This window comes from Ramularia collo-cygni, assembly GCF_900074925.1.
Source record: "Ramularia collo-cygni strain URUG2 genome assembly, contig: RCC_scaffold20, whole genome shotgun sequence".
NCBI lineage: Eukaryota > Fungi > Ascomycota > Dothideomycetes > Mycosphaerellales > Mycosphaerellaceae > Ramularia > Ramularia collo-cygni.
This window is the reverse complement of record NW_019716274.1, coordinates 362,382-387,972: the sequence shown is the minus strand read 5'-3', so window position 1 is coordinate 387,972 and position 25,591 is coordinate 362,382. Positions and strand designations below refer to the sequence as shown.

At 52.6% G+C, this 25,591-nt stretch overlaps 7 protein-coding genes; 3 read left to right on the top strand and 4 right to left on the bottom strand.

The window, feature by feature from the left end:
* Positions 1 to 161: 161 nt before the first annotated feature.
* RCC_09984 (uncharacterized protein) lies at positions 162 to 1,973 on the bottom strand (the record flags this gene model as incomplete). Its single annotated transcript, XM_023775221.1, has 1 exon — positions 162 to 1,973. One exon carries the CDS (start codon positions 1,971 to 1,973, stop codon positions 162 to 164), a length of 1,812 nt encoding a protein of 603 aa, XP_023630989.1.
* Positions 1,974 to 2,547: 574 nt separating this feature from the next.
* Positions 2,548 to 3,822, bottom strand: RCC_09983 (uncharacterized protein; the record flags this gene model as incomplete). XM_023775220.1 has 5 exons in its annotated part: positions 2,548 to 2,617; positions 2,673 to 2,960; positions 3,032 to 3,231; positions 3,285 to 3,678; positions 3,752 to 3,822. The coding sequence occupies 5 exons, from the start codon at positions 3,820 to 3,822 to the stop codon at positions 2,548 to 2,550; spliced, it is 1,023 nt and encodes a 340-aa protein (XP_023630988.1).
* A 1,109-nt stretch (positions 3,823 to 4,931) lies between these two features.
* RCC_09982 (uncharacterized protein) lies at positions 4,932 to 5,873 on the top strand (the record flags this gene model as incomplete). Its single annotated transcript, XM_023775219.1, has 1 exon — positions 4,932 to 5,873. The coding sequence occupies one exon, from the start codon at positions 4,932 to 4,934 to the stop codon at positions 5,871 to 5,873; it is 942 nt and encodes a 313-aa protein (XP_023630987.1).
* Positions 5,874 to 6,263: 390 nt separating this feature from the next.
* RCC_09981 (uncharacterized protein) lies at positions 6,264 to 9,712 on the top strand (the record flags this gene model as incomplete). XM_023775218.1 has 8 exons in its annotated part: positions 6,264 to 6,285; positions 6,340 to 6,374; positions 6,425 to 6,542; positions 6,592 to 7,058; positions 7,116 to 8,097; positions 8,161 to 8,469; positions 8,521 to 9,506; positions 9,566 to 9,712. The coding sequence occupies 8 exons, from the start codon at positions 6,264 to 6,266 to the stop codon at positions 9,710 to 9,712; spliced, it is 3,066 nt and encodes a 1,021-aa protein (XP_023630986.1).
* A 1,362-nt stretch (positions 9,713 to 11,074) lies between these two features.
* RCC_09980 (probable sulfite reductase (NADPH)) lies at positions 11,075 to 15,758 on the top strand (the record flags this gene model as incomplete). XM_023775217.1 has 2 exons in its annotated part: positions 11,075 to 11,105; positions 11,206 to 15,758. The coding sequence occupies 2 exons, from the start codon at positions 11,075 to 11,077 to the stop codon at positions 15,756 to 15,758; spliced, it is 4,584 nt and encodes a 1,527-aa protein (XP_023630985.1).
* A 1,245-nt stretch (positions 15,759 to 17,003) lies between these two features.
* RCC_09979 (uncharacterized protein) lies at positions 17,004 to 20,068 on the bottom strand (the record flags this gene model as incomplete). XM_023775216.1 has 2 exons in its annotated part: positions 17,004 to 17,258; positions 17,312 to 20,068. The coding sequence occupies 2 exons, from the start codon at positions 20,066 to 20,068 to the stop codon at positions 17,004 to 17,006; spliced, it is 3,012 nt and encodes a 1,003-aa protein (XP_023630984.1).
* Positions 20,069 to 22,469: 2,401 nt separating this feature from the next.
* On the bottom strand, positions 22,470 to 25,427 carry RCC_09978 (uncharacterized protein; the record flags this gene model as incomplete). The annotated part of the gene is made up of 1 exon (XM_023775215.1): positions 22,470 to 25,427. The coding sequence occupies one exon, from the start codon at positions 25,425 to 25,427 to the stop codon at positions 22,470 to 22,472; it is 2,958 nt and encodes a 985-aa protein (XP_023630983.1).
* Between the last annotated feature and the right edge of the window lie 164 nt (positions 25,428 to 25,591).

Here is a 25,591-nt window from a genome sequence, read left to right as displayed (position 1 = left end):
GCGAGTGGTTCTTGTGGAGCTATACAGCGTCGTAGCAGTTTCTCCGAGCGATCAATATAAGAAATCATTCAACAAGATCAAATTCAAATTCAATCCCGTCGTTCGTTTCTCCTCCTTCTCAAAAGAATAAAGTTGTGATTTCTGAAATATTTGACTACTCCTTAACTCGAAGCCAAAGCAAAGGCTCGCCATTCACGCTTCCAATCCCMATTTCCAGGCCAAATCCTTTTGAAAACATCTTCTAAATCCCAAGGAAGCCTATTTTCTTCCTCTTCCAGATCACCATCATCCCACTCATTCCTGACCACGACTTCCTCACTCTTCTTCCGCCGGGTCTCGATCTTCAAATCTCCAGAGCATCTCTCCACGATCCATTCCTGGCTGATTTCTTCCACCACTTCCTCAATAGACATATCCAAAACCCCATCACCAAAATCTCCACCACCTTGCGCGGAGAGACAAAGTCGAGTGAGTCGCGAAGATGAGTCTTCTGAAGAGCTTGCTATGGCGAAAACTTCTCGAGCGAGCTCAGCATCCACGGCTGAATTGATCAGAGCATTCCGGATGTGTCCGTTGCAAAGCCCGTCTTCCGTTCCGAATGGTGCTCTGAAAGGTTCTGCGTCTGGGCCTGAGAAGTTGTTGTTATGAATTTCTGCCCCTTGAGTATTGTGGATTGCGATGTAGTCTGATGCATCGAATGTTAAATCCAGGGAGTCTAAATGTGGAAATGTGCCCAGTGTCTGGAGTATGGAAATTGTTTCGGTGGAGTCCTCCCAGTTTCGAGAGATTGTTACGCTGAGATCTCTCACGTGTTTACAGGTTGACTGTAGATGACTTATGCTGTASTTGGAGGAAAAGGTGAAGCGGTTTGATGCTGTGCCAGAGGGGATCAGACGCAAGGTATGGAGTTTCGGGCCGTGGTGGGAGATAATGGTAAGGAGATTCGATGCATCGAGTCCACCTGTGAGTCTCATGGCGTAAAGTAGAGGGAGACTACAGATGAAGTCGGATACTGCTGTGTTGTATCGTTCAGAGTCCGCGTTGGAAGTGAAAGAGGATTCCAAGACGAGTGTGAGAGAGCGTAGGTCTCGAAAACTAAATGTCGATAGAATATCCAGGATGGGTTGTGAGAGGATCGTTTCGTATGACAGTGTACGAAGATACATAAAGTCTGTACATCGTGCCCAGCGTTGTAGGCTTCCAGTCAGGGTACCGGGTCCAAGTCCAGCTAGTTGAAGCACTTGCAGACGGCCAGGTGGGGTTTCAGAAGATTCTTCTTGTCCCCAGAATATTTTCTCGCCAGAGGCATATGGACTTGCACCAGTGGACGACCAGAACATACGTACTTCTTCCAAGTTGCTTCCTGACGCCAGGATATTCTGGACCAGTTCCTGCGCAGAGGTGTCATCATTGTGCCGGAACCAGAGTGTTCGAAGATTTGGCAGGGAGAGTAGCGAGCGTGCGTAAGATTGCTCCATGCCATATGCAATCCCAAAAGCCTTCAAATGTAATTGGCAGTAAGGCAACTCATCGCGTAGGAGATGGACCACTGCGGGTGCAGGTGGTATGGCGATTTGCCAATCCAGATGGGACAATGATGGAAGCCGACGGAGGAATACCAGAATATTTTGCGCTTCGGTATCGGTATGCGGTGGTTTCAGACTAGATTTGCCAATCGAAGATCGCAGACTGGCGTCTCCAGTGCTGTTGGGATCGTCGTCGGTGTCCAATTTTGGGGATGAGGACGACGTGACGCATCGAGGAACTCGCCATGACTGCGTGCGATCGAATAAAACTGTGAAATTCTGAATCGAGGCCTCAAAGTTTGAGTAATCGATCACCACAGTCCTGTATAGTACTCCAGAACCGACTTTGTGTAGATAGCGACAGCTGCGGACTACACATAGCAAGCTGCTGGAATCCGTATGCTCGCATATACGGGTCAATACCTCGGGTGGGAGCTGATTCAGCATGATGAAGAGGATGTGCAAAGAGGAGAGAGGTACAGAAGAAAATGAGGGAGGACTTGCAGTAGCTTTATAAGGTATCTGTATTCACGATGATACGCTAAGCCCGATGCGGACCTCCACCGCCATGCCATGTACGAAATAGGGAATATTTGCTGTGGCGCTGCGGCGAGTGCAACGTTGCGCGATATCAGTGGCTTAAGCGGCCGTCATTAATTCGCTCCTTGTAGTCCCTGCGGTTGGTATCTGGGGCGGCTGGTATGGCTACCATTTACATGTCTTTCAAATCTACAGTCCCATTCTCACTGATGGACAGAGACTTATTTTACGAATGGATGAGCCTAGGTAGACCGACCATCGTTGGATATTGGTAGAGCCCAGAAATGTCCATACGTGCGCTGTCGTTAGTGAATGCRTATACACCGCCCACGGACCGATAGCTAACTTAGCTCTCTCGAAAACTTCATCGAAGAGYACGCATCTCAACCAACCARGCATACCTTGTGCTCTCTTGGCAGAGACCGACTCACAAATCTCAATACAATGTAGAGTATTGAAGTTCAGGTCAAGAAGCGCCCGTTTACCTTCTCCTACCAGCCGGCAAAAACTTGTCCTCGTAGAACAACCGCCAATTGCCATCACCATCGTATCTACAGACCTGATTAGCACGCTACTTTTCCGATCAAGGAGATGAGGTCGACTTACTCAAATAGTGCATGACCTTTGGCAGCTTGAGGGTTAGTGTACTCTGCCCAATCAGACTCATGGCCGAGCATTTCCACTTCACGTCCTTGGTCGTCGATTTTATACTGTAAGCGTTGATAGCCTACAATCGTGACTCGCAGGCCCCTCACACGTTTGAGCTCATCCACCAAAAGATTAATTTTCTTTGCGTATTCGTATTTTTTGCTGTTTGGCCCGACGCCCATCTCTAGGGGTGTCATGATGAAGGCCTGTGCGTTGTCTCCTCTCTGATTGAACATGTCTGGATTGCTGTTTATACAATTTGGTTAGCGCTCGTTATCGGCTCGCTGGTCCCCGCTAGCAGCGTCGATTTCCCTTACAAAACGTCACCATTGGGCTTGATGTATTTATGGTTTCTGGCAGTTCTATCCGAGGGACTTTGAGCTTCGGGAGGATTGTAAGGGTTCGGGACTGGAGTAAGTGTGAGAGCTTTGATAACTCTTTCTTCGTATTGCCGCTTGCTGTTGGCGTCGTCGATGTCGTCGTCGCCGTGCGTAGAGTATGTCTCCCAGAAGTGTGCCTTGACATGATTCTCAGCATCGTTCATCTCACCGTCAACAAGCGTTTACATACCATGTACACTGCTCTTTTGGACACCACAGTCAACATTGTACATCCGTGAAGGCCCTTGGTGCCATAGGTGAATGGCGTATTCCCAAACTCCGTCATGTAAGAGACTGCAGCAACGGTGTCATCAAAAAACCCATCAGGACCCTTGCTCACTTCCTCTATGACGTGGGCGGCGGCTTCAGCGTTGTTGGTGATCTGGTTCTCGAACGCTCTCTTATCCAGGCCCACTCGTGCGAAGTTTGCCGTGATATCAGACGCATTGAAGAAGTAGTCAGGGACAGATCTTACAGCGATGGGACAAGACGAGCCACTACATCCTCCGCCAACGTCGCAGCGATTTATACACTGAAGTCCAGACTCGAATGGATCAACGTCTGATTGACGCCCGTACAGGAAGCTGTGTGGGAATGGAGACAATCCAGGTGAGCGTCAGAAATACGTCTGCATGAGAATGCTTCGATCCTACTCACTGCTCTGAATTGGACAAGCCGGTCAAGGCCAGGAAGTAGGCCAAGAGTAAAGGTAGAAGCATTCGGGCCATGACAGCCCTGGCTGCAAGTTATCGTACGGGTAGCCATAGTACGATGATGGGTAGAGTGCTTGATATAGCTTCGATCCTGTCGCTCCACGTTGGTGCTCAACGGCCAAGAATTCCTTTAATGTCCTTCGCTTGGCACATCGTAATCCGACTTACACACCGGTGAAGCTGGGATGTCGAGAGATTCAGCCGCATATTGGATTGGCCATCGTAATGGCTGCAAATATTGCAGCCGACCTTGGCATGAGGCACTGCTGATAGACTATTTCAAGAGGGCTTGCATTTTTATGGGTCGGCCACCCTTCCTGGGTAAAGAGCCGGGTAAAGTCGCAGTGGCAAAGAGGCCGCTTCGAAGCGCGGCCAGACAATTAGAAGGATCGGCAGTGGGCAAACATACTCACGTCCTAGTGATTGCCGTATGTGGACTCAATTCCGGTATGCCCGTTCCCTCGCGCAAGGCTCATGCGATCAGATGGCATTGACATTCTCGGACTTGCTCCGTTTCGGATTACTCGCGACTACTTTGACGTAGCTGAAAGAAGATGAAGCGTCAAGTGGCTAGTGGCTCGCACTATCATTCCAGCTTTTGGCGTGTTGTGGATGCTTGATGTGGTAAAGTGTAGAAAAATGGGGCTCCACAAAGATACCAGGGCTTAGTAGCTCAGCTGAATGAATCCTTCCGGAGTTGTTACCGTCAAGGGTTCTTGAGCTACGCCAAATAGATCCCTGTTATTCATTCCTTCAAGTTCTGCATGCGGAAAGTTCTCACAAAGCTCTCTCGGTAGTCCAATTTAGTGGCTCGGCGGAATCCTTCAGGATCTGTTGGCGTCGTTGGATGTGGGAGCTCCATCCACACTTCGAGCTTCATACCCAGTCTACAGGGTTCATATTGCCCCGTCCAGCTGAACTCTATTTCACGGCATGGCCGAAGGATCATCGACTTTTGTCGAGTTCCAACGTGCCAAGACCAGGGATGTTAAGACATCTTTCAGCTTTTGTCGATCCTCCTGGGCCTTGTTGCCGTTACTGGAATCGATGAGAAGCAACATATACTGTGCTCAGTACCCGACGACACGATGACAGAGGCATTCGTTTGAACGATCTCCTCCAAGATGCTGTTGCCTTCGTGTCTGTTTCTCCTCTTCAACATCTTGTCAATCAACCCCAGCACTGCCTCTCCCGTCACATACGCTGATACAGCCTGTCCCRTCCCCTGCGATGGAATTCGATCGGGAAGCTGGACCTCCTTCCATCAACTGCATGATCTCGAAGCGTGTGCCGGCACCGTCTTGTTTGAGACCAACCTGTACAACGCCATCGACGACCCTGAGACGCAAATTTTCTTTCGAGCATGTACGGCCTCTGGAGTCTCAGCGCCGAAAGGCGACAGCCAGGGACGCATTGCGAAGAAAGCCAAGCGGCAGTATCTGTCCTTCAACACGACCGCTCCTCACTCAGCTGAGGTTCAGCTTTTAGCCCCGGCAGACGGAGCGGCGGCGGCCGTGGCCGTCCCCGCGGAGGACGTCCAATCGGCTCTCACGGCCCTTGGCAGCCACATGCAGGACCTCCCAGACGACGAACAATCTTCGACTTCTCCCGTCAGCCTTTTTGCCAAACATGGCGGCGCTATTGCTGGAACATACGTCGGCACTCAGGTGCAGAAAGACAGTGCGGCTGCAGCGATTGCAGCTTTCGCTGAGCATCTTTCAAGATCGGCCTCCAACATAGGAGCTGCTCAGGCCTGTGGATCCCCTGGCCGCAAGGAAACATCCTCATCGCAAGTCTTTGGAGTCGTCGCTGGTTACCAAGTTCCTACCGTTCAGGATTTCCTCCGAGACTGGAATGATGCCTTGTGCCTCGCAGAAGGCTCTCAGACGATTGAGGGTGCAGTCATTGACTACACTTCTGGCGCTCAGATACGCATCTCGCCAGAAGGTGTAGAAGATGGCGCATCCTTGAGGCCACGCAACTCACAGCTTCGTCCTCGCGCAACATGTCCCTACACCCAAGTACAGTCGGGAGACGGCTGCTGGGCATTGGCAGATCGATGGTAAGCTAGCTTGAATATGCAAGAGCCATTGACAACATGACGGCTTGTGCTCACCATAACATTAGTGGGATATCCATCACGCAGTTGGAAAGCTTCAACGGTGGGAGTTCTTTCTGTAACGGTCTTCAGGCGAGTCTCCTCCACGGGCATCACATGTGTGGTCACAGCGGCTGACATGCTACATTAGCCKGGCCAATACKTTTGCTGCTCCACTGGAGAACTGCCAGACTTTACGCCTCAACCAGGTGCTGACGGTACCTGTGCCACATATGTAGTGAAAAAAGATGACAACTGCACGTACATTGCCGACCAGTATCAGACCACAGCAGACGCCATTGAAGCGAGCAACCCACAGACCTGGGGCTGGAGGGGCTGCAGAGGCCTTGTTGTTGGAATGAGCATGTGCTTAGGTCGCGGTATGACTCTAAGTTTGTCCAAACTATCATGAACCTATCATTGACACTTCTTAGGGAACCCTCCATTTCCAGCCAACGAGCCCACAGCTGTATGTCGTTTACACCTCATGCAAGATTGGGTATCGGCTAATGCGACTAGAATTGTGGCCCGCAAATGAACAATACGCAAAAGCCCTCCGATCCCGCCGTATGGGAAGGCCTCAATCCTTGCCCACTAAATGCTTGCTGCAACATTTGGGGTCAATGTGGCATAACTTGTAAGCCTCCCGTCCAGACGGACTTCTTAGCCTTCGCTGACGGTGGAAGCCGAATTCTGTACACCAAGCTCTGCGGCAACGGGAAACCATGGCACGGCCGCGCCAGGTGAGAATGGCTGTATTTCAAACTGCGGTACAGACATTGTGACTGGTGCGCCGCCTGCAAGTTTCGAAAGAGTCGGCTACTATGAGTCGTACAATATTGACCGGTCCTGCCATACCATGCGGCCAGGCGCTATTCCATCCGAGTATACCACCATACACTGGGCTTTCGCAGACTTGTCGACGAGTTACGATCCCAGTATTACTCCTTACGAAGATGACTGGGCTACTTTCAAAGCATCGAGTAGCTACAAAAAGATTGTGTCGTTTGGTGGCTGGGCTTTCTCAACCGACCACAACACTTTCGAAATCTTCAGAAAGGGTGTCGATCCAGACCAGCGGGAATTGTTCTCGGACAAAGTTGTCGACTTTGTGCAGACAGAGGGTCTTGATGGGGTTGACTTTGACTGGGAGGTGAGAAAGCTCATTGAATCTGCCGTTTGCAGCCCTCAACTGACGTACTTTTTGCAGTATCCAAGTGCACCTGATGATCAAGGTGAAGGGCTCCCTATCGACGGTCCTGCTGATGGATACAATTACCTTGAATTCCTACGACTGGTAAGACAGAAACTCCCAAGCAGATACAGCGTGTCGATCGCTGCGCCTGCTTCCTTCTGGTATCTCAAGGCTTTCCCCATGGATGACATTGGAGAAGTCATCGACTATGTCATTTACATGACTTATGACCTGCACGGTCAATGGGATTACGGCAATAAACACAGTTCACCAGATTGTCCGAAGGGGGACTGTTTACGATCACATCTTAACCAGACCGAGACCGAGACTGCCTTTTCCATGATTACTAAATCGGGGGTACCTGCGCACAAGGTTTATGTTGGACAGGCATTGTACGGTCGTAGCTTCAAGATGACCACTCCTGGCTGCTTTGAAGAATCTTGCACGTTTGTTGGTCCAGAAAGTGGTGCCAAGCCTGGTCGCTGCACGGGAACTCCTGGATACATCTCCAACATGGAGATCCGAGAAATCATCTCCAACGGTCAGCATAAGATTCAGCAAGTAAAAGATCCCATTGCTGGAAATATCCTGATTTACGATGACACGGAGTGGGTGTCGTGGGCGGATGTGGAGTTTTACAATCAACGAGCTGACTGGGCTCGTGATTTGGGATTTGGAGGTCTCTCAGACTGGGCGATTGATCTCAACATGACAAGCTCTGGAGACAATGGAGGCGACGATGGAGGCAGTGGAGGTGACGATGGAGGCAATGGACCCATCGACAACATTGTTTACATCGATCCAAGCGTCTACCAACAGCAAAGTCCGCTGGTTCAATGCGAGCCGCCTTGTGTGCTCGTGATGCCACCATGGACGTTGCCATATACCACGACTATCTCTCGCCCTCCAGTCACCACAACGTGGACTGATGAATGGGCATACGTTTCGACACAGTCAGGCGGCGTAACGACGACAGTACCTGTACGCCACGAGACAGGTAAGCAAACAAGTCCCATCCATGAATTGTACTTGGAAGTCAAAACCACTAATCTCCCCTCAGTCACCACCATCAACATACCGCCGCTGGCCACGACCGAAATCCATCTTTCCAACTACGACTGGACCAACACTAATGACAACAACTTCGAATTGACCAGCAGTGTTGCGTTCCCCGGCGTGACACTAACGCAAGGCTCCACTGTACTGACGACGGACGGCACAACGACCACTCTTACTGGACTTACATATGTATTCTCGCCAGGCCCTTATCCTCCTTCTTCCACTGTTCCTACCAGTGGTCCAGCACCGCCACCACCCACTTCATGTTCAACTTGTCCTGGGACGATTACTGCGTCCACCGGTCCTCCATGTGAGTATACTTACTCCTCCTCAGCGCGTGTCCGACACTAACTCGTCGTAGCACCTACCTGCACATCTGGTTGTGGAGAGTTAGACGACGAACATGACGATGACAATGACGACAACGACGACGATGACGACGACGACGATGACGACGACGACGATGATGATGGCGGCGGCGGCGGTGGTGGTGGCGGCGGCGGCGGCAGCTGTCTTGGACCCCTCTGTCTGTCATGTCCCCCGTTTCTACCATGCTGCCTCGGTTTCTGCGGTGGAGGTGGTGGAGGCGGAGGCGGAGGCGGAGGCGGAGGCGGAGGCGGAGGCGGAGGAGGAGGTGGAGGCGGAGGAGAAGGAGAAGATCAGACCAGCTGCGCAACGAAATCGACAGTAACGGACTGCTCCGTTGCGTGCTCGGTGCAACCAAATGGAAACACGCTATCAACCTCGTGCTACACAACAACGTGTAGCGAGACAACTGTCTGCAAATCAACGGGTTCAACAACGACTTCACGCACCACCGTGGCCTGTCCCTCGGTACCACAGTACACTCCGTGGTTCGGCGGCCAAAATCCTGCAGAGCTACAAGCCTTCCTCGGAGACGGAAACTATGGAGGAGAAGTCGTGGAGACCGGCACCTATACCGATCCGGAAAGTTCTCAGCCGCCGATGACAACGCCTTTCATCGACTGTACACATCGTCAACAACAGCCAGGTTCCGGCATCACACGAGCACACTGTATATGCGATGGCTCGACCTTTGCCGAGTCGCTCAACACGGCGGTCACTCCAGCGGAAAGCTGTGCCTACACCTCAAAGCCAACCAGCACCATTGCAATCACGACCCGCCAGACGGTTTCCACCGACGTTCCCAACTGTAAGATCTGCACCATTATTGGCAATAATCAACAGTGTGGCGATCTACCCAATTGTACACCTACATCCACCACCCAACCTTCACAGCCAGAGCCTACTACAATTAGAGTTGGGAGCAGTTGCCCCCGTGGGTTAGATAACGTTTTGACTTGTAGCGGGGACCGAACTCAGGTGGTAAGTTTTGGCCGTTTCCGTCGTTCGTGACGAAGTGAGTGCCTGCTGACAGCAAACAGATTGCTTGCAGCTGCGACGAGCCGAACTCTCTCTTCGAGTGCTCTTATGTACTGGAAAGGCAATGCGAGTCTGCGTCTTGCCACGGTAACGGCGAGGGAGGTGATCGATGTTTTGGTCTCGGCGCAGGTCCGAGGTATTGTTGCTGAAGTGCTTGATTGGATATTATTGTGCCTTGCTATTGCAATCGCTACTTGCTTGGTGATTTCTGCCAAGTCGGCTATCTGGGATCTGTCTGTTTAGCTTTCGAGATGTATCGATATGTTCTTAAGAGACCAACATCGAGCTGTACACCCTAACACCTCTTCGTTGCCTGTAGTAGGCTTCAACCGATTTATGCTGCAAGATTACATCAAGACCCGTCATGAAGTACGCAGCATGCTCTCGGAACGTTGCTCGTCCAACTAGATGGGCTGAAGCCACATCTAGGCAGAAATAGGGGGTCCGCAGCCTGCGATCGACACAGACCAATGATTGTCGTATGGAAGTTGTGAAGTTGTTTTGCCTTCCTTATTAGCGTATTGTGTGTCTTGAAGGAGGGCGGGAGGAAGAGAGCAAGTAGAGGTTCAACTTGCAGCAGTTAAAGATATTGTTCTTTCTGCGATGACGAAAGCACCGTTGGGCAGGAATTATTCGATAACAAAACTGACACTCCGCAAGGTTGCTACTTTTGAGTTTATGGCTACCTGTTCGCGAGTCTTGTCGTAAATATCACACAACGAGAACCGGTAATGTCCAACTTCACCAAGTCGTTAGGATGAGGAAGAAGGAGACATTGATGCCAATGGCAAATCTATCGAAGAAACGGCATAGAGCTTGTCATTGGGGGAGTACCATAAGATGTTTTGCGTAGGTCGACATTGTTTGTCGTTAATGATAGCAAGGCTGTCCTTCTCTCAGCGATGTGACCCCTTCTGTCAGTTAAAACTTCATTCACTTCTGTACCTTCCGCCTTCCGCGCACTTGCCGCATCGGCATATGACATATCTTGGCAATCGTCCCAGTGGCGGGGAAGCCTGTCCCTCGGTATATGCTTATAAGCACATCACTGACGCCTCTTCACATTGAGCTGGAGCAAATAAACACACTCGCAGGCCGATCATGGCTGGCGATCGTCGCAGAGCAGGGTATGAGAGTTACGGCCCTTGTTGCAGCCCGGCTGCAGTGGTTCTGTTGCTGTCGTCCTTGGCTGGCGAACTCCACGAGCCAAGAATCTAGAAGATTTGGATGGCCCGTGTCGATGTCGTGATCGCAAATTCAGGCGGAATGTGGGGACGATGTGGCCAATCATCGTCGATTCTGGTCGCTGACCGAGCGGGCAAAAATCTAGAAGGCCGAAGCCGGGGGCAGTTTCTCAACTGGGAAGAAACAAAGCATAGTCCATGACCACTCTTTGCCTGTTCCACCGCCACCACAGCCAGTATCCTCTTTCCATAATAAACACCTAGACATGCGATAACAATCCTCGATTGTCCGACATCCCTCCCACATTTCCTACCACGAGGGCTAGCATGTCGTCCATCACTACCGCGGGAGAGGCAGGTAAGCAAACTCAGCCCCGCGATAGGAAACACATTTCATTCCACAGTGCCTCTGGAGAGAGCTGGTGAAGATGGAACGCGCTGACAACTCTTGCAAACAGTCGCCCGTGTTGCCTACCTCTCGTCCGACGCAATCGTTTCGGTGGTGCCATCCCTGGCCTCCGAGTCCGAGTTCAGCCACTTCCTAAAGCAATATGCTGCCAACAAGGCATCTTCAGTGGTTTGCCGCGATGTACCTGAGGTGCTCTCAGTACGCGCCAATGCCGATCCTTTGCTAGATGTATACCACAGAGTGCGCAGTGGAAAGATCACCACGGTCACCACTGCGAGTAGTGTGCTCGTCAAGAGCATCCCTCACCTCTACCGCCTGGCACAGCATCCTGTGGTCATCCACGTTGCATTACACCCTACTGGATTCCCCGACTACGGCGACATTACGAGCATCCGCAATACAGGCTTCACCTTCCTGCAGAGCTCTTCTCTCCAGGAGGCACAGGATTTGGCCTTGACTGCACACGCATTGGCCATCCGTAGCGGGCGTGGTGTTATTCACTTCTTCGACGCCGCCAACAGCCAGCATGATCAGCCCATTGYACACGAGAGCAGGGATGTGGTGGCGAGCACGCTGAGCGTCGAAGGTGCGAGGCAGTACCAGACAAGTACCAGCGAAGAGTCGAGCATATACGTCAGCGAGGGCCTCCCTTCAAGACAGTCGGGAGTGGCGTTGAACAGCGGCAATGCAGTCAACACAGCGCTTCAGTCCACAGCAGTTTCTGCGGCTGCGACTCGTGAGCCATCTACTGCATCTGAGGCATCATCGGATCGTAAAAACAGCAGCTCAGGTGCCTCCGAGGCCGAGTYCGCGACCACTGTCGACTCTCAGTCTTCAGCTAGGCCTATCAGCTCGGCAGACATCGACGACTTCTGTACCAGTATCTGGGCGCAGATACAATCCCAGACCGGGAGACAATATTCCGCATTCAACTACACTGGCAAGCCAGATGCAGAGAATGCACTCTTCCTGTTTGGTAGCGACCCCGGCCTCTTCAGCGCGGAGCTCRACTCTGCAACTCCTTCAGACTTTTTTTCCCGTGTTGGACTGATAACACCCGTTCTCTACCGACCTTGGCTCACCGAACGCCTCGTCGCAGACCTGCCCAAAAGCATCAAGCGAATCGCGGTCCTTGAGCAGATCAAGCGCAAGACGACCAAATGGGGGCCCATCCTTCTCGATCTGCTGATGTCTTTGAAGTCTGCAGATGGAAGTGCGGCTCCGCAGATCGTTGGCTACCAGCTTGGACACCTCGAGCATTCCACCATCACTCAAGCCTTGAGCGGTATCTYCCAGAACTTGACCTCCGAGTCACCGATCCAGAATCTCGAAATCGGCGCACACGACGGCCCGAGTGCATCGCCTGGGAAAGAGCATGCGCTTTCGCAACCTGCATTGGAAAATGCATACATGAAGATTTTGGATCAGTTATTCGGGGAGAAGTTGTATGTTGCAAATGCACTCAAGGCCAACAATGCTGGGATCAGCGACAGTATCAAAGCAAGTCCCGAGTTCGGATTTGGCTCGCTGCTGGCTAGGAAAGAGCACCGCAAGCGCTTCATCTCCGAAGTCGAGGCCGCAGCCAAGACAAAGGACTTCACAACGGACGCTCCTCAGAAGTGGCTTTCACAGTGGGCACTTGTTGCGGAGGAGGCCGAGAAGGTCAACAAGATTGCACCTGATGTCGTCTCGCGACTTGCCACTGATGGCTCCTCTGCAGCATCCAAGCTGCTCAGCTCCAAGGGATTGTTCTACAAGGAGTCACAGTGGTTGGTCGGAAGTGATGCATGGAGCTACGATCTGGGAAACAGCGGTGTTCACCACGTTCTTGCCAGTGGCGAGAATGTCAACCTCCTCATTATTGATTCCACCCCGTACAGCGAGCGCATGGCGGCCGACGCTGCGCGAAGGAAGAAGGATATTGGTCTGTACGCCATGAATTTCGGCAACGCATACGTTGCCAGCACTGCCGTCTACAGCAGTTACACCCAAGTTTTGCAGGCAATGCTAGAGGCTGAGCAGTTCAATGGTCCGTCTGTTGTTCTTGCGTACCTGCCTTATCAGCAGGAGAATGACAACCCAATCAAGGTTCTGCAGGAAACCAAGAAGGCCGTCGATCTTGGATATTGGCCACTATATCGCTGGGACCCCAGGGCTGAGGAGAAGAACGAGGAATGCTTCAAGCTTGACTCGGAGCGCATCAAGGAAGAGCTGAAGGAGTTCCTCAAGAGAGACAACCATCTAACTCAGCTCATGAGGCGGCATCCTCAGTTCCACGCCAACCTGTCAGAATCGTATGGTTCGGAGGTGCGGAAGATCCAAAAGAGGAAGGCCAAGGATGCATACGAAGTTCTTCTTGAGGGACTTCAGGGTGCACCCTTGACTGTGCTCTTCGCATCGGACGGCGGCAATGCAGAAAATCTGTCAAAGAGACTAGCAAAGCGTGGTAAAGCTCGTGGTCTCAAGACAATTGCAATGGCAATGGACGACTATCCTCTGGAAGACCTATCCACCGAGGAAAATGTCGTTCTCGTCACTGCCACAGCTGGTCAGGGAGAGTTTCCTCAGAACGGTCGTAACTTCTGGGAAGGCCTCAAGAACTCCGTGGATATTGACCTCGCAGGTGTGAACTTCTCGGTCTTTGCACTTGGTGATTCCCACTACTGGCCACGAAAGGCCGACAAGCACTACTACAACAAGCCTGGTAAAGACCTCTTCGCGCGATTGGAAACCCTAGGTGGCAAGGCCCTTGTAGCGTGCGGCATGGGTGACGACCAGGATCCAGATGGGTATCAGACTGGCTATGCCGAGTGGGAGCCGAAGCTGTGGGAGGTTCTTGGCGTCGACAATGTCAGCGGCCTTCCAGATGAGCCGCCACCAATGACCAACGAAGATATCAAGATTCAGTCCAACTTCCTCCGTGGCACTATCGCCGAGGGCCTCCTGGATGAATCCACTGGAGCTATCAGCGCGGCCGATCAGCAGCTCACCAAGTTCCACGGTACATACATGCAGGACGACCGTGATCTACGAGACGAGCGCAAGGCCCAGGGTCTGGAGCCAGCATACAGCTTCATGATTCGATGCCGACTGCCCGGTGGTGTGTCCACTGCGAAGCAGTGGGTGCAAATGGACGACATCTCCAACGAGCTTGGCAATGAGACCATGAAGCTCACTACCCGTCAGACCTTCCAGTTCCATGGTGTTGTGAAGGGTAAGCTGAAGCCGGCTATGCAAGCCATCAACCGCTCGTTGATGACTACCATTGCCGCTTGTGGTGATGTCAACCGAAACGTCATGTGCAGCTCTCTCCCGGAGATGAGCGCTCTACATGCTCAGGCTCAGGAAGCTGCACAGCGTATTTCCGACCACCTTCTCCCCAGCACAAACGCATATCATGAGATTTGGCTCAAGGAGGACGGCGAGAAGGACGTCAAGATCGCTGGAGATGCCGTTCAGGACTTGGAGCCCTTGTACGGCCCAACCTACCTTCCTCGTAAATTCAAGATCACGATCGCTGTACCACCGCACAACGACACCGACGTGTACGCACATGACATTGGTCTCATCGCCATTCGCGACGACAAGGGCGAGCTCGCCGGTTTCAACGTGCTAGCAGGAGGTGGCATGGGTGCCACTCACAACATGAAGAAGACCTACCCCCAGATTGGTCGCATGTTCGGATACTGCGACAAGAAGGATGTGCACATTGCGTGTGAGAAGATCATGCTTGTCCAGCGCGACAACGGTGATCGCAAGAACCGCAAGCATGCCCGTCTGAAGTACACCATCGACGACATGGGTGTCGATGTCTTCAGATCAGCTGTGGAGGAACTATGGGGGAAGAAATTCGAGCCCGAGCGTCCATTTGAGTTCAAGTCCAACGTCGACACTTTTGGCTGGTTGAAGGATGAGAAGGGCATGAATCACTTTACCCTGTTCATTGAGAACGGTCGCATCGAAGACACGGCAGAATTCCCCATGAAGACTGGTCTTCGAGAGATTGCCAAGGTGCACAAGGGTGAGTTCCGACTCACAGGTAACCAGCATCTCATCCTCTCCAACGTCGCCGATGAAGACCTCGACACCATGAAGCAGATGATGAAGAAGTACAAGCTCGACAACGTCAACTTCTCTGGTCTCCGCTTGAGTTCCAGCGCCTGTGTGGCGTTCCCAACCTGTGGTCTCGCAATGGCTGAATCCGAGCGATACCTTCCAGTGCTTGTCAGTAAGCTCGAGGGCGTGCTTGAGGAGAACGGACTTGGCAAGGAGTCCATTGTGATGCGTATGACTGGATGTCCCAACGGATGTGCACGACCTTGGTTGGCCGAGGTTGCATTCGTTGGCAAGGCTTTTGGAGCTTACAACATGTACCTTGGAGGAGGATATCACGGCAACAGACTGAACAAGCTCTACAGAAGCTCGATCAAAGAAGAAGAGATTCTGGAGATCATGAAGCCTCTGTTCAAGAGATATGCGCTTGAGAGGAACGAGGGAGAGAGGTTCGGYGACTTTGTGATTCGTAAGGAGATCATTGTCAAGACTACTGAGGGACGCGACTTCCACGATAACACCGCGGAGGTTGAGGAGGATGATGAGTAAAATGCATGGCATGAGTTTGCGCGCGAGTTGTTAGGCATAGCGCGTGGCGTTGTTTGGTGGGAATAAGGCGTTCCTCGCTTGCTTCGTGGAAGAGGTAGCGGGTCGATGGAGGACCTGTGAGATTTGGTGATTTCAATCTTGATGCACATATGATGGTTGAATGTACTTTTGTTGGAGTGTGCTTTTAATACTGTTATCGGTGAAGTCAGTGACGTTCCTGTGATTGATCCATTTCGAATATGATATGTCCAGGAACTGTAGGCGAACGGCCAATGTGCTACGCCGCTCACGTGTCTCGGATCTACTTTTGTAGCTGATGTCGTATCTCTACGATTTGAGCATCGTTGGAAACGTTACTCTGAAAGCTCTCTTGAAGAAGAACAACACAAGCTCTCTCTCTCTCTCTCTCTCTCTCTCTCTCCATAGCCACGCACGACAATGACCTGGCAACGACACATAATGAAAAAGCTGGGGAAGCATCATAGAGAAGTCACCCAGAACTAGTTCTAATCCCAAGCCTTATCTACTTTGTTATCAACCACTAAAGCAGACATGGTACCTAATCGCTCACATACCGACATACATACAGTGCGCCAGGCAGACTTCGTATACTCTCGTGATGATTGATGATAGCAATCGCAGAGCACAGCCCCCAGGATTCGAAGCGAGCAGTACTTTGGTTTAGTTTCTAAGCTACGAAAAAGGGGAAGGAGCTCGGCCCGATGAGGTGGTCAGAACAAGATTTTCCAAGCAATTCATCAACGTGCGCTAGGAGATATAAAACAAAATAAGCAAAGTGGAGCGCTATCGCGTAGATTAGCTTGATAATGGACATGTGATCCGACGGTACCAACCGTCGTCCCTCATGGCGTGTGCTAGAGGTGGCGGTGTGTAAGAACATCCTGGTGTTGGACAGCAAGAAAGATGCTACAGTCCGCGATACATAGGATGTAATCTTTCAAGAAACAGTCGTAACAATTCATAAAGAGAGCTACACAATCATGTAAAAAAACTACCCGTCGGGATATCATGGCCTCGCTGTCTCTGCTCGTCCGTCAAAAATTGGGTCAAAAATCCACAAAATGCATGCGTTGCGTAAAATGGAAAACAGACACTGATGAAAGAAGCTTCGCGATCCCGTTGAGTGGGGGTGAAAGAGAAATGAGAATTTACATTATCCACAATCCAATAGCCTGTCTGTTTTCCTTCCTTCCAATTTGCACAGGTCGTCAGACGTCAATCACTTTACATGAAGAAAGCGGCGATTGCGCCGATTCCTGCAAAGAGGCCAGCGGCGTTCATTACGTTGGCCGCGCCCGTGTATTGAACAGGCGTTGAGGGGTAGACATTGCCAGTTCCACTTGGGTAAACTGGRGCAACTGGAGAGCCGCTACCTGTGGGGTAGTATGCTGGCTTGGAAGCGCTGGGCACGGGGTATGGAGCGACTGGGACGGTCTTGGACTCGCCAGCGCTAGGGTACTCTGCTGGGGCAGATGGAGACTGGACAGATGTTAGTTTGAGGGTAAAGAAACGTGATATGCATTCCGACTTACCACTGGCGAGTTCTCGACCGGGCTGGAAGGCTGTGGAACGACTGTCACAATGCTGGACGATGGAGCCTGGTACACGGGTGCGGCTGGGCYTGAGGGAGCGCTGTACACAGGTGCGGCCGGGCTTGAAGGCGCGCTGTATGCAGGAGCGATGGCTGATGGAGCGGACTCCGTGACGTAGATGGTCTCGACGTGCTTGACAGTAGTGGTGACAACGGCACAAGTCTCAGCTGGCTGAGCTACGGTGTTCCATGGCTGGTACGCCGATGGCTTGACGCCGGCGGGCGCGGTAGCCCACGAAGTTGGGGTGTCGAGGGTCGCGTATGGCATAGAGCTTGGCGCGTATGATCCATACGAGTAGGCACCAGTGACAGAGGCAGACGGAGATGCTTGGTAGCCAGCAGGAGACGACGCAGACGGAGATGCTTGGTAGCCAGCAGGAGTCGACGCAGATGAGGCCTCGTGGCTAGCAGGAGACGACGCAGAAGGAGAGACCTCGTGGCCAACGGCAGAGAATGTAGAGCTGTACGATGGGGCCGACGAGGCGGATCCATGAGCTGCGGTCTCGTTCTTTGGAGCAACTGGAGAGGACTCAGAGGAAGATCCGGAGCCGTACGAAGGTACGTTGGACGAGGCATCAGATTGATCATCGGCAGTACCGAAGATAGCCTTCGCGGCACCACCAGTCTTGCCCTTGGTAACCTCGACCTGAGGAGTGAACTTCGACCACGATGGGAGCTCGCCAACTGACTTTGGCACGGATGCTTGACTGGAGTAGACGGAGACTTGGAAGCCCTGGACAGAGTCGACATCAACCTCCTGGCCGTTCTTGGAGATGCGCCACTCGAGGTTCTGTGTCAGWGATGGGAGAATGTTATCCTCGTCCATGCCAAGGAGGCTACCAACGGTGACCATTCCACGAAGAGAGCGGGTGAGGGGGATCTGGCCAGTAACGAGCAAATCGTGGTTGGGCATGGCATCTGGAGAGGCGAGAACACCCATCATACCGATGAGGTTCTTGTCCTGAAGCCAGTTGGCGGGAGAAGCGTTCTCTGGGGAACCGTTGAACACGTAGACGTAGTAAGAACCGTTGAGCGCGTAGCGAGGAGTTTGGATGTTGGCGGCGTATTCGTAAGCGTTTCCGGTCGCGGCATCGATGAACGAGTCCAGCAAGTCCTCCACTCCACCCATGACAGTGTCAATCAGCGATGAGAGACCACCTACGATGCTTGGGGTGTTGGATGGTGAGGAAGTCGTGGGCAGGGACAAGTTGAACTTTGAGCCTCCGAGAAGACCTCCATTCGAGCCTCCGAGAAGACCACCAAGAAGACCACCGTTTCCGCTCGGGCTGTTGCCACTTGGGGCGTTGCCACTTGGGGCGGTTGCTCTCGTGTCGGCTGGAGACTTGGGAGGGCTCGATGAGTTGGACTGGGTCTTGGCATCGGGAATCTGAGCAGAGATGGCGCTGGCGGAAAGGGTTGGCTTGTTTCCGTAAAGACCGTTGATGTAAGTCGCAATGTCGCTCTTCTTGCCATCGCTGGTGGTGAACTCGGGGTAAGTGTAGCCGAGCACAGTCCAGTCGCGAATCTCGTTGGAGGTCCAGTACGAGCTGGCGTCCTTGTTGAATGGCTCGAGCGGGTAGTCACCGTTGAGCGTAGCGCCAGATGGAATAACCCAGGTGGCGTGAGGAGCAGTCGAGGATGGAACGAAGCTGTTTGGGTTGATTGTCTGCCAGAGGGCGAAAAGACGATCAACGTTGCAGTGGTGCAACCAGAAGATTGGGTCGTAAGTCGAGAGGGGCAGGTAAGTCAAGTGACCACCAGAGGTACCGTCGCTGCCAGCACCGCCGGCAAGCGTGTGAACAGTGTTGTGAATTTGCTCGAGCGAGTTGGCACACTTGGAGGTGGCACCAGCTTGGTCGTTGGAGAAGTGAAGGAAGTCGTCGCAAGCAGTCAACATCTGGTAGACCTGGTCCTTGAGGGATGTCTGCATGCTGTCCAAAGCGGACACGGCAGCTGCGTCCTCGCTGTTGGTGCTCGGAGAGTTGCTGGTGGGGTAACGGTAAGTCTGGGTCCACTCGGTGAAAACGCTGTAGTAGTTGGCCTTGGCCTCCGATTCGGTGAACTCGAACTTGTACAGAGGGTTGTCAAGAGTCTCAGCGCCGTCAGGTCCGTTGATGGTGATCTGGGGCGAAGAAATGGTCTCTGGGAGACAGCTCGAGTTGTCCTCTGGCCTAGCTGCCCAATCCCAGTAGGGAAATCGGAGCGTCTTCTGCGCCTCAACCATGCGAGCGCGCGACGATGCCGGGTAGCTCTCGGCGACCTCCAGGGCCGCTTCGAGGAACTTTTGCTCGAAATGGGAGAGGTAGAGACGGTGCCATGTGGGGAAGATGACCATGTCGTGAGTGCCGTAACCAGTGGCGCTACCGCAGCTATCGCACTGCTTTGCGCCATTCCAGTCCYCCTGCGGCACTCCGTGAATGGAGGCGACACCATAGTAGCCGGATGATTCGTCCTGGCCGGCCTGTTGCCACTTGGACATGGTCTTGATGTAGAGCGCCCACTGGTCGTCGCGGGTGGCCAAGTTGCTGATTTCGAGACGAGGGTGGACACCACCTGTGGCACCGGTGGTGATGATCACATCGGCGCGGTTGACCAGCTGGTGGGCTGGCTGGTTGTTGAAGGGAAAGGCATCCGGCGATGCACTCACGGCGACGAAGAGAGCGTAGGCCGTCGCGGCGATGGAAGTGCCGGAAAACATGATGGAAGAAAGAACGCTGCGGAGTGAACAAAAGAGWGTGGTGCAGTGTGCGAAGTCACACTGCTGCAAGTATGGAAAGAAACGGCAGGGGAAGAAGTTGGTACGCAAAAGGTGGTAGTTGGCGAAGACGAGGTTCAAAGATGATGGCGGAAGTGCACCTGTACCTGCAGCCGCCGAATTTAGTGTGCTTTGACGGAAACGTCGCCCAGCCGGCCAATCACTGGCGTGGGACCAGGGGACCTCTTACAGGGATCTACAGCGAGGCTTGTTCGTATGGGGGGAATCCATTCGTTTCAGGTCTCCTGTTCGTCACCGCTGCATCTCCCAGGGCCCGCTACTGCTCTGCGTCCTCGACACTCTCTGCTGCTATTCGATTGCAGTCTGATTGCAATATCATCATCCCGTGTGGTGGACGAGGACGAGGCACAGCATACACTGGCGTGTGTTGCCGACGTTCCCAATCTCGCTGTCAAAGCTAATTACCTGTTCAAACGCGTGGCTTCGGATCGACGGCGGACAGGGCACGGACACGCGGGCTTTACCTGAATCCACTTTCTGCGTGTGCCGAACTGCCGTGGGGTGGGGACACTGACGAGGCATTTGCTGTTTTGGAGACTTTCTTTTGATGCAAAACATCGTGCCTCCGTCATGGAACGCTGTTGCTTCGCAATCGGCGGTCCGTATGGTGGATGTGGCGTTCCGCACCATCCGGGGTGCGTTCGGTTCATGTGGTCTTGCTGTACTGTACCATCACTGACGTGGTGCACTGGTGCGAAGGTGGCTTTTGCGAACTCAAATGGAGGACACGAGCAGTCATCATAGGAACAAAGAAAGGAATCAAAGGGGGACATGCAAGACCTTGCAATCTAAACGCAGGGCACCCCGAAGTGAAAGGTGAGGTCAAGATACGCGCAGGAATGTGCCTTCTCAATTTACAGGTGTGTTTGAGTGGTGTGTACGATCTGGACACTCCAAGATAGAAGACCGATTTGCATGCAACTCTGGTTGCACCTCAGCTCCTGCGATACTCTTCGCCGTCGCGAGAATCCGCGATGTGCTCCCCTCCATACTATTCCCTGTACTCAAGCATCCAATGTCCATGTGGAACCCTGCCGGCCGGCGTTTCATACTGCTCGGTCATCCCTTTGGAAACTTAGCGACGTAATTAGAAGCCCTGCAAACTTCGCTCTACGCATTATTGAGTCCTTCGCGCCATCGCGTCTCTGCTTTGGTGATAGGAGCAGAGCTTGTCGCAGGACTGTACAATCAGCTGCACTTGCCAACGTCTGCTTTCGCTGCAGACTCAAAGCAGTGCTCCTGATCCATCTTCGAGGAATACGAAGCAATTTGAACGAATACGCATTATTGACAAGCATATGAGGACAAGGCAAGCATCTTTCAAAGCTGCAATGCCAGTCGCTCGGATGAAGAATGCAGGACATCTCCTGACTCTTGATGACAGTGTGCCAAATAAAGCTTGTCTCGTAGCTGGCCGAGACACTTGTGTCTAAAACTACTGTATGACGTTCTACTAGGAGGTGAGGGACCATCCCTAGGTCATTGCTCCGCCATTCGGTGAAATCAAATCACGCATGGATAGTTGACTTGGCCCGAGGAGCTCCATCTTGGCTTCTGAGGACCGCTTGTCTAGGCAGAGTACGGAATCCTAGATCAAGTAGGAATCGGATACTGTATGTAGGTACATGTAGGTTCGATACGCATGACCCAGGGGCCATGACGACGTTGTCCATGGCTAAGAACCTAATGCCATGCGAGATGTTCGCTTAGCCCTAAGGCTTTCGTTAGCAATCATGGCATGAATCTGGTTATGGACGTTGTGACTCAACGGCATTGCTTTTCGCTTAGCAGTCGCTTCGGAACATCTTGTGGCATATATACATAGCAGTGGCGTTCTTGAGGGATGATATATGTGATATCCATGGCCAGGACAGGTTTGAAAAGAGTGTTATTTACACGTGAATGAAGTTCCCAGGTCCTTCGACCAATCTGGTGACGATCTGTGCTTACTTCTCCAGGAAACTGCACAACAGGACGCCCATCCGCCCAAAAACCAATATGCAGCCTTCAACGCGTGTATCAACGGCTCCGTGGCTCCCCAGATCATTCCCTTGAGTTCTGGATCGTATCAGGCACATGCAGAGGGCACTGCGGCGTACCGCTCAACCCTAAGCTACCGATGCTACTACCCAAACCCTAACCCTATTCAAAACTCACTGTCCACGAATCACGAACCATCAATTCGTGCGCGAGGATGTATACAACGCAAAGGACAAAAGAGTCTACTATTTGAGAAGATGTTCAAGATTATCTATTGGCAAAGCACTACCTAGTACTGTCGCCATCCGCTTATTGCTGCACCACCCACTCATGGCCGATCCCGCTACTGACTGAACACTCCMGTACCGTGCGGCATATCTCTCTGTGCACTCCCCAAAATGTCCCCCACCAGATCAGTCACTGTGAAGTCCAGCTCTTGCGAGTCCATATCAACTGTCTGGAGAAAATGCCCGCTCACATCGTCGCTTGCAGAGTCGTGAGCTTGCYGGTAGGGCGGCAGAGAAGCAGCCGGAGTACCATAGTCTGTCGGGGTGTCTTTCACTTGCTTGGCGTTGGAAGTACCGAGTAGTGGTGAGAACGACCACGAACCGTGCGTTGAGAGACCGATGCGAGACGTTGTGCTGGCGGCAGGCTTGGGATCCGCTGCTCGTGATTCAGATCTTACGATTGGAGAGAACGAGAGGCTAGATTTCTCATGTTGTTGCTGAACAGTGGCCGGTAGACGGGTAGGTGACAGGCCGGCTTGAAGCGAGAGTGATGAGACTGTGGTAGWTCCTGTCGTGGACAGAAAATGCCCCTGAGAGAATGTGGCTGACGAGGCGACAGCCCCGCTTGGTCGGATAGACTTCTCTTGCGCTTGGTCGGAGACCTGGGCTGTGCAGACTGCTCCACTAGCACTGCTTGACTCAAGTGAGGTAGTACTTGTGCGTTTTCTGTGCGCGGATTGCCAGGCTGGGAAAAATGCTGCCACGGGCAGAGACTCTGTCTCCTGCTGACCAGGAGAGTCGTTGTATGATATCGAATAGCGGAGACTGCTCTTCCTCAAACGGGATTCGTCGAATGAATGGGAAATGCCCGGATCCGAACCAATCAGGTTTTCACCAGAGCCTTTATTTAYACTCGGTGATTGCTCAATGCTGGAACGTTTGCCAGTAGCACTCCTGGGTTTCTTGATACTAGACCAGCCTTTCCACCCATCAAGAAGTGCCTGTGTGCTGGGCATTGGGAGGGGCTCCTGAGACAGCGTCTGCAGTGGTCGGCGGCGAGGAAGATCTCGTGTAGTCTGTGGAGTGGTCTTGTCGCCAAGATACAGTGTTGTGTTTTCCTTGTTCGGCGAGGTGAAGAGGTCTTTTTGTGCTTCAGCGAGCAAAACTTGAGTGCCGGGCCAGAGTTGAGGAGGAGGCATCTCCGGCGCACGCTCAATGGCAACCTCACTGACATCGACGTTCTCACCCGAGGAAGGTTCCTGTTGCTCTTCTGAAGCGACGGGTTCTGCTTGTACATAGGACGGCTCTCCTCCAATGTGAGAAAACTCTGCACCCGCCAAACGCATTTCATCGCGGAGCGCTTTTCTGACCGAAGATGAGTCTGAGCCCGAGTCCCCTGCGTTTGGCAACAAGCGATTGAGATACTCGTTGACCAGCGGCGTTGTGGGATCAACTACGGGATTGATTCGTGCAAGCTGAAGACTATTGGAGGCGAAACCAACTGTCTTTGGTGTTCTAGTTTGAGGCTGCCGCTGTTTCGTTTCCACGACCAGAGTCTCAATATCGGGATCGTCACTGTTGTTGAACTTCGATATCCGTTTGCGAAACATGAAAGGTGAGGAATCCTTGCCCGGCACAGACATGTACGTATTCTCACCAGCTCTGAAAGAACCCATGCGGCGCTGTTGCTCTACAGGAAGTTCCGCCATGTCAGTCACAGCAGATTGGGACTCGGATGGCGCCGATTTGCGACGAGATGATCTACGCGCGCTCGATGTTGTTGCGACAGGTTGCGCGGCTCCCGTCGATTTTGTAGCTCTCTTACCCTTTGGCACTTTGCCAACATTCAGACTTGCTGAATCCTGCATGGCCGTTCGCATGCCGCCGGGCGACAGTGCTTGTGCATGGATGGGAGCAGTCGTCGAAGGTTCCATCTGTGTGGCAGGTTTCTCTACTGTTTTGCCAAAAGAGGCCCAGGACTTGCGAGGGGCTGCGCGAATTCCTTGTCGACGAAGAAGTTGAGCTTGGCTGTCCTGTGATTCCTCGTCCTCCTGCTCGTAATTCCCAGGTGTCGGTATAGATACAAAGGCAGTCTCTTCGGACTGCTCCGGTTGTTCATCCCCACGGCCTGAGTTTCGCTCATCATTTTCCAACGAAGAGGGCATACTACCAGCAAGTTTTCCAGCACCACCCGGAGGTCCACTACTTTTCTGCGACAAAGCACTCCTTTCTCGCCGCAAACTCACCATAGGACGAGCTGCGGCTCTTTGACTTGGCGTTGGGAGTGAACTCAATCCGAGTTCGTCTTTACTGCACTCCTCGTCCACGGCCTTGTGGCGGAGCTCAAGCATGCCGGTCTTGAGCCACTTCGAACTCGTCCAGGCTGCGGTCGGTGTGGGTCCAATATCTGATGTAGAAGTCTGTAGTGATGAAATTGAGGAAGCTTCCTGGGTCTCCTCAATCGTCGCTTCAGACTGAGCACGCTGCATCGAGGGAACGGACAAACGCCCACTTCTTCTCAACAGAACGCGAGTGCGGAGAGCGGCAGCTTGTTGAAGAGCTTCATCGCTTGGTCCCATATCGATTTTGATCGTCCTCTGTCGACGGCGTGAAGTGCAGCTCGCTTGGGCGTGAACTTCGACAACAACCTCTTCATCATCAGACTCCGCAGCTTCAAGATGGCCTTCATCGTCGTCGACATGATTGTAATTCTGCAACACTTCCCACTGATCGTGCACGTCCTCCCAAAATGCCTCTGCCGCCAACGTCGTCGTCTCAATCCCAGTCATAGCTCGACGTGCATCCTTTGGTCTTGCAAATGAGCGAGCTACGGCATGCTGAATACCTTGTGGTGGAAGTCGAGCCGAGGGAATATTCAATGCATGTCCATTGAGAAAGTCGTTGGCAAGCTTCTCGATCCTCTGTCGCTTGATTGCTCGCTCTGATAGGGCAAAGTCATCAGTCTGCCAGTCTACCTGACATTCATCGTAGCTGATGTTACGGAACTCGGGCGTTTGCTGGAACAGAGAAGGACAGGTCCATGCGTATCCACGCGGTTCATGAGTCCGTATCATCGTGCATACTCCACAGATCCAGCGGCCCGGGCATCATCCAAGTGTTAGCAAGTGAGGTGTGAATACCGTCGGTGGCGGAGGAGTGTCGCACGCACAAGGCATCAACTTCAGCGGGAGGGTGTTGTCAAGCCAACCACCGAACTCCGGTGGTTGCTTTCGCTTGG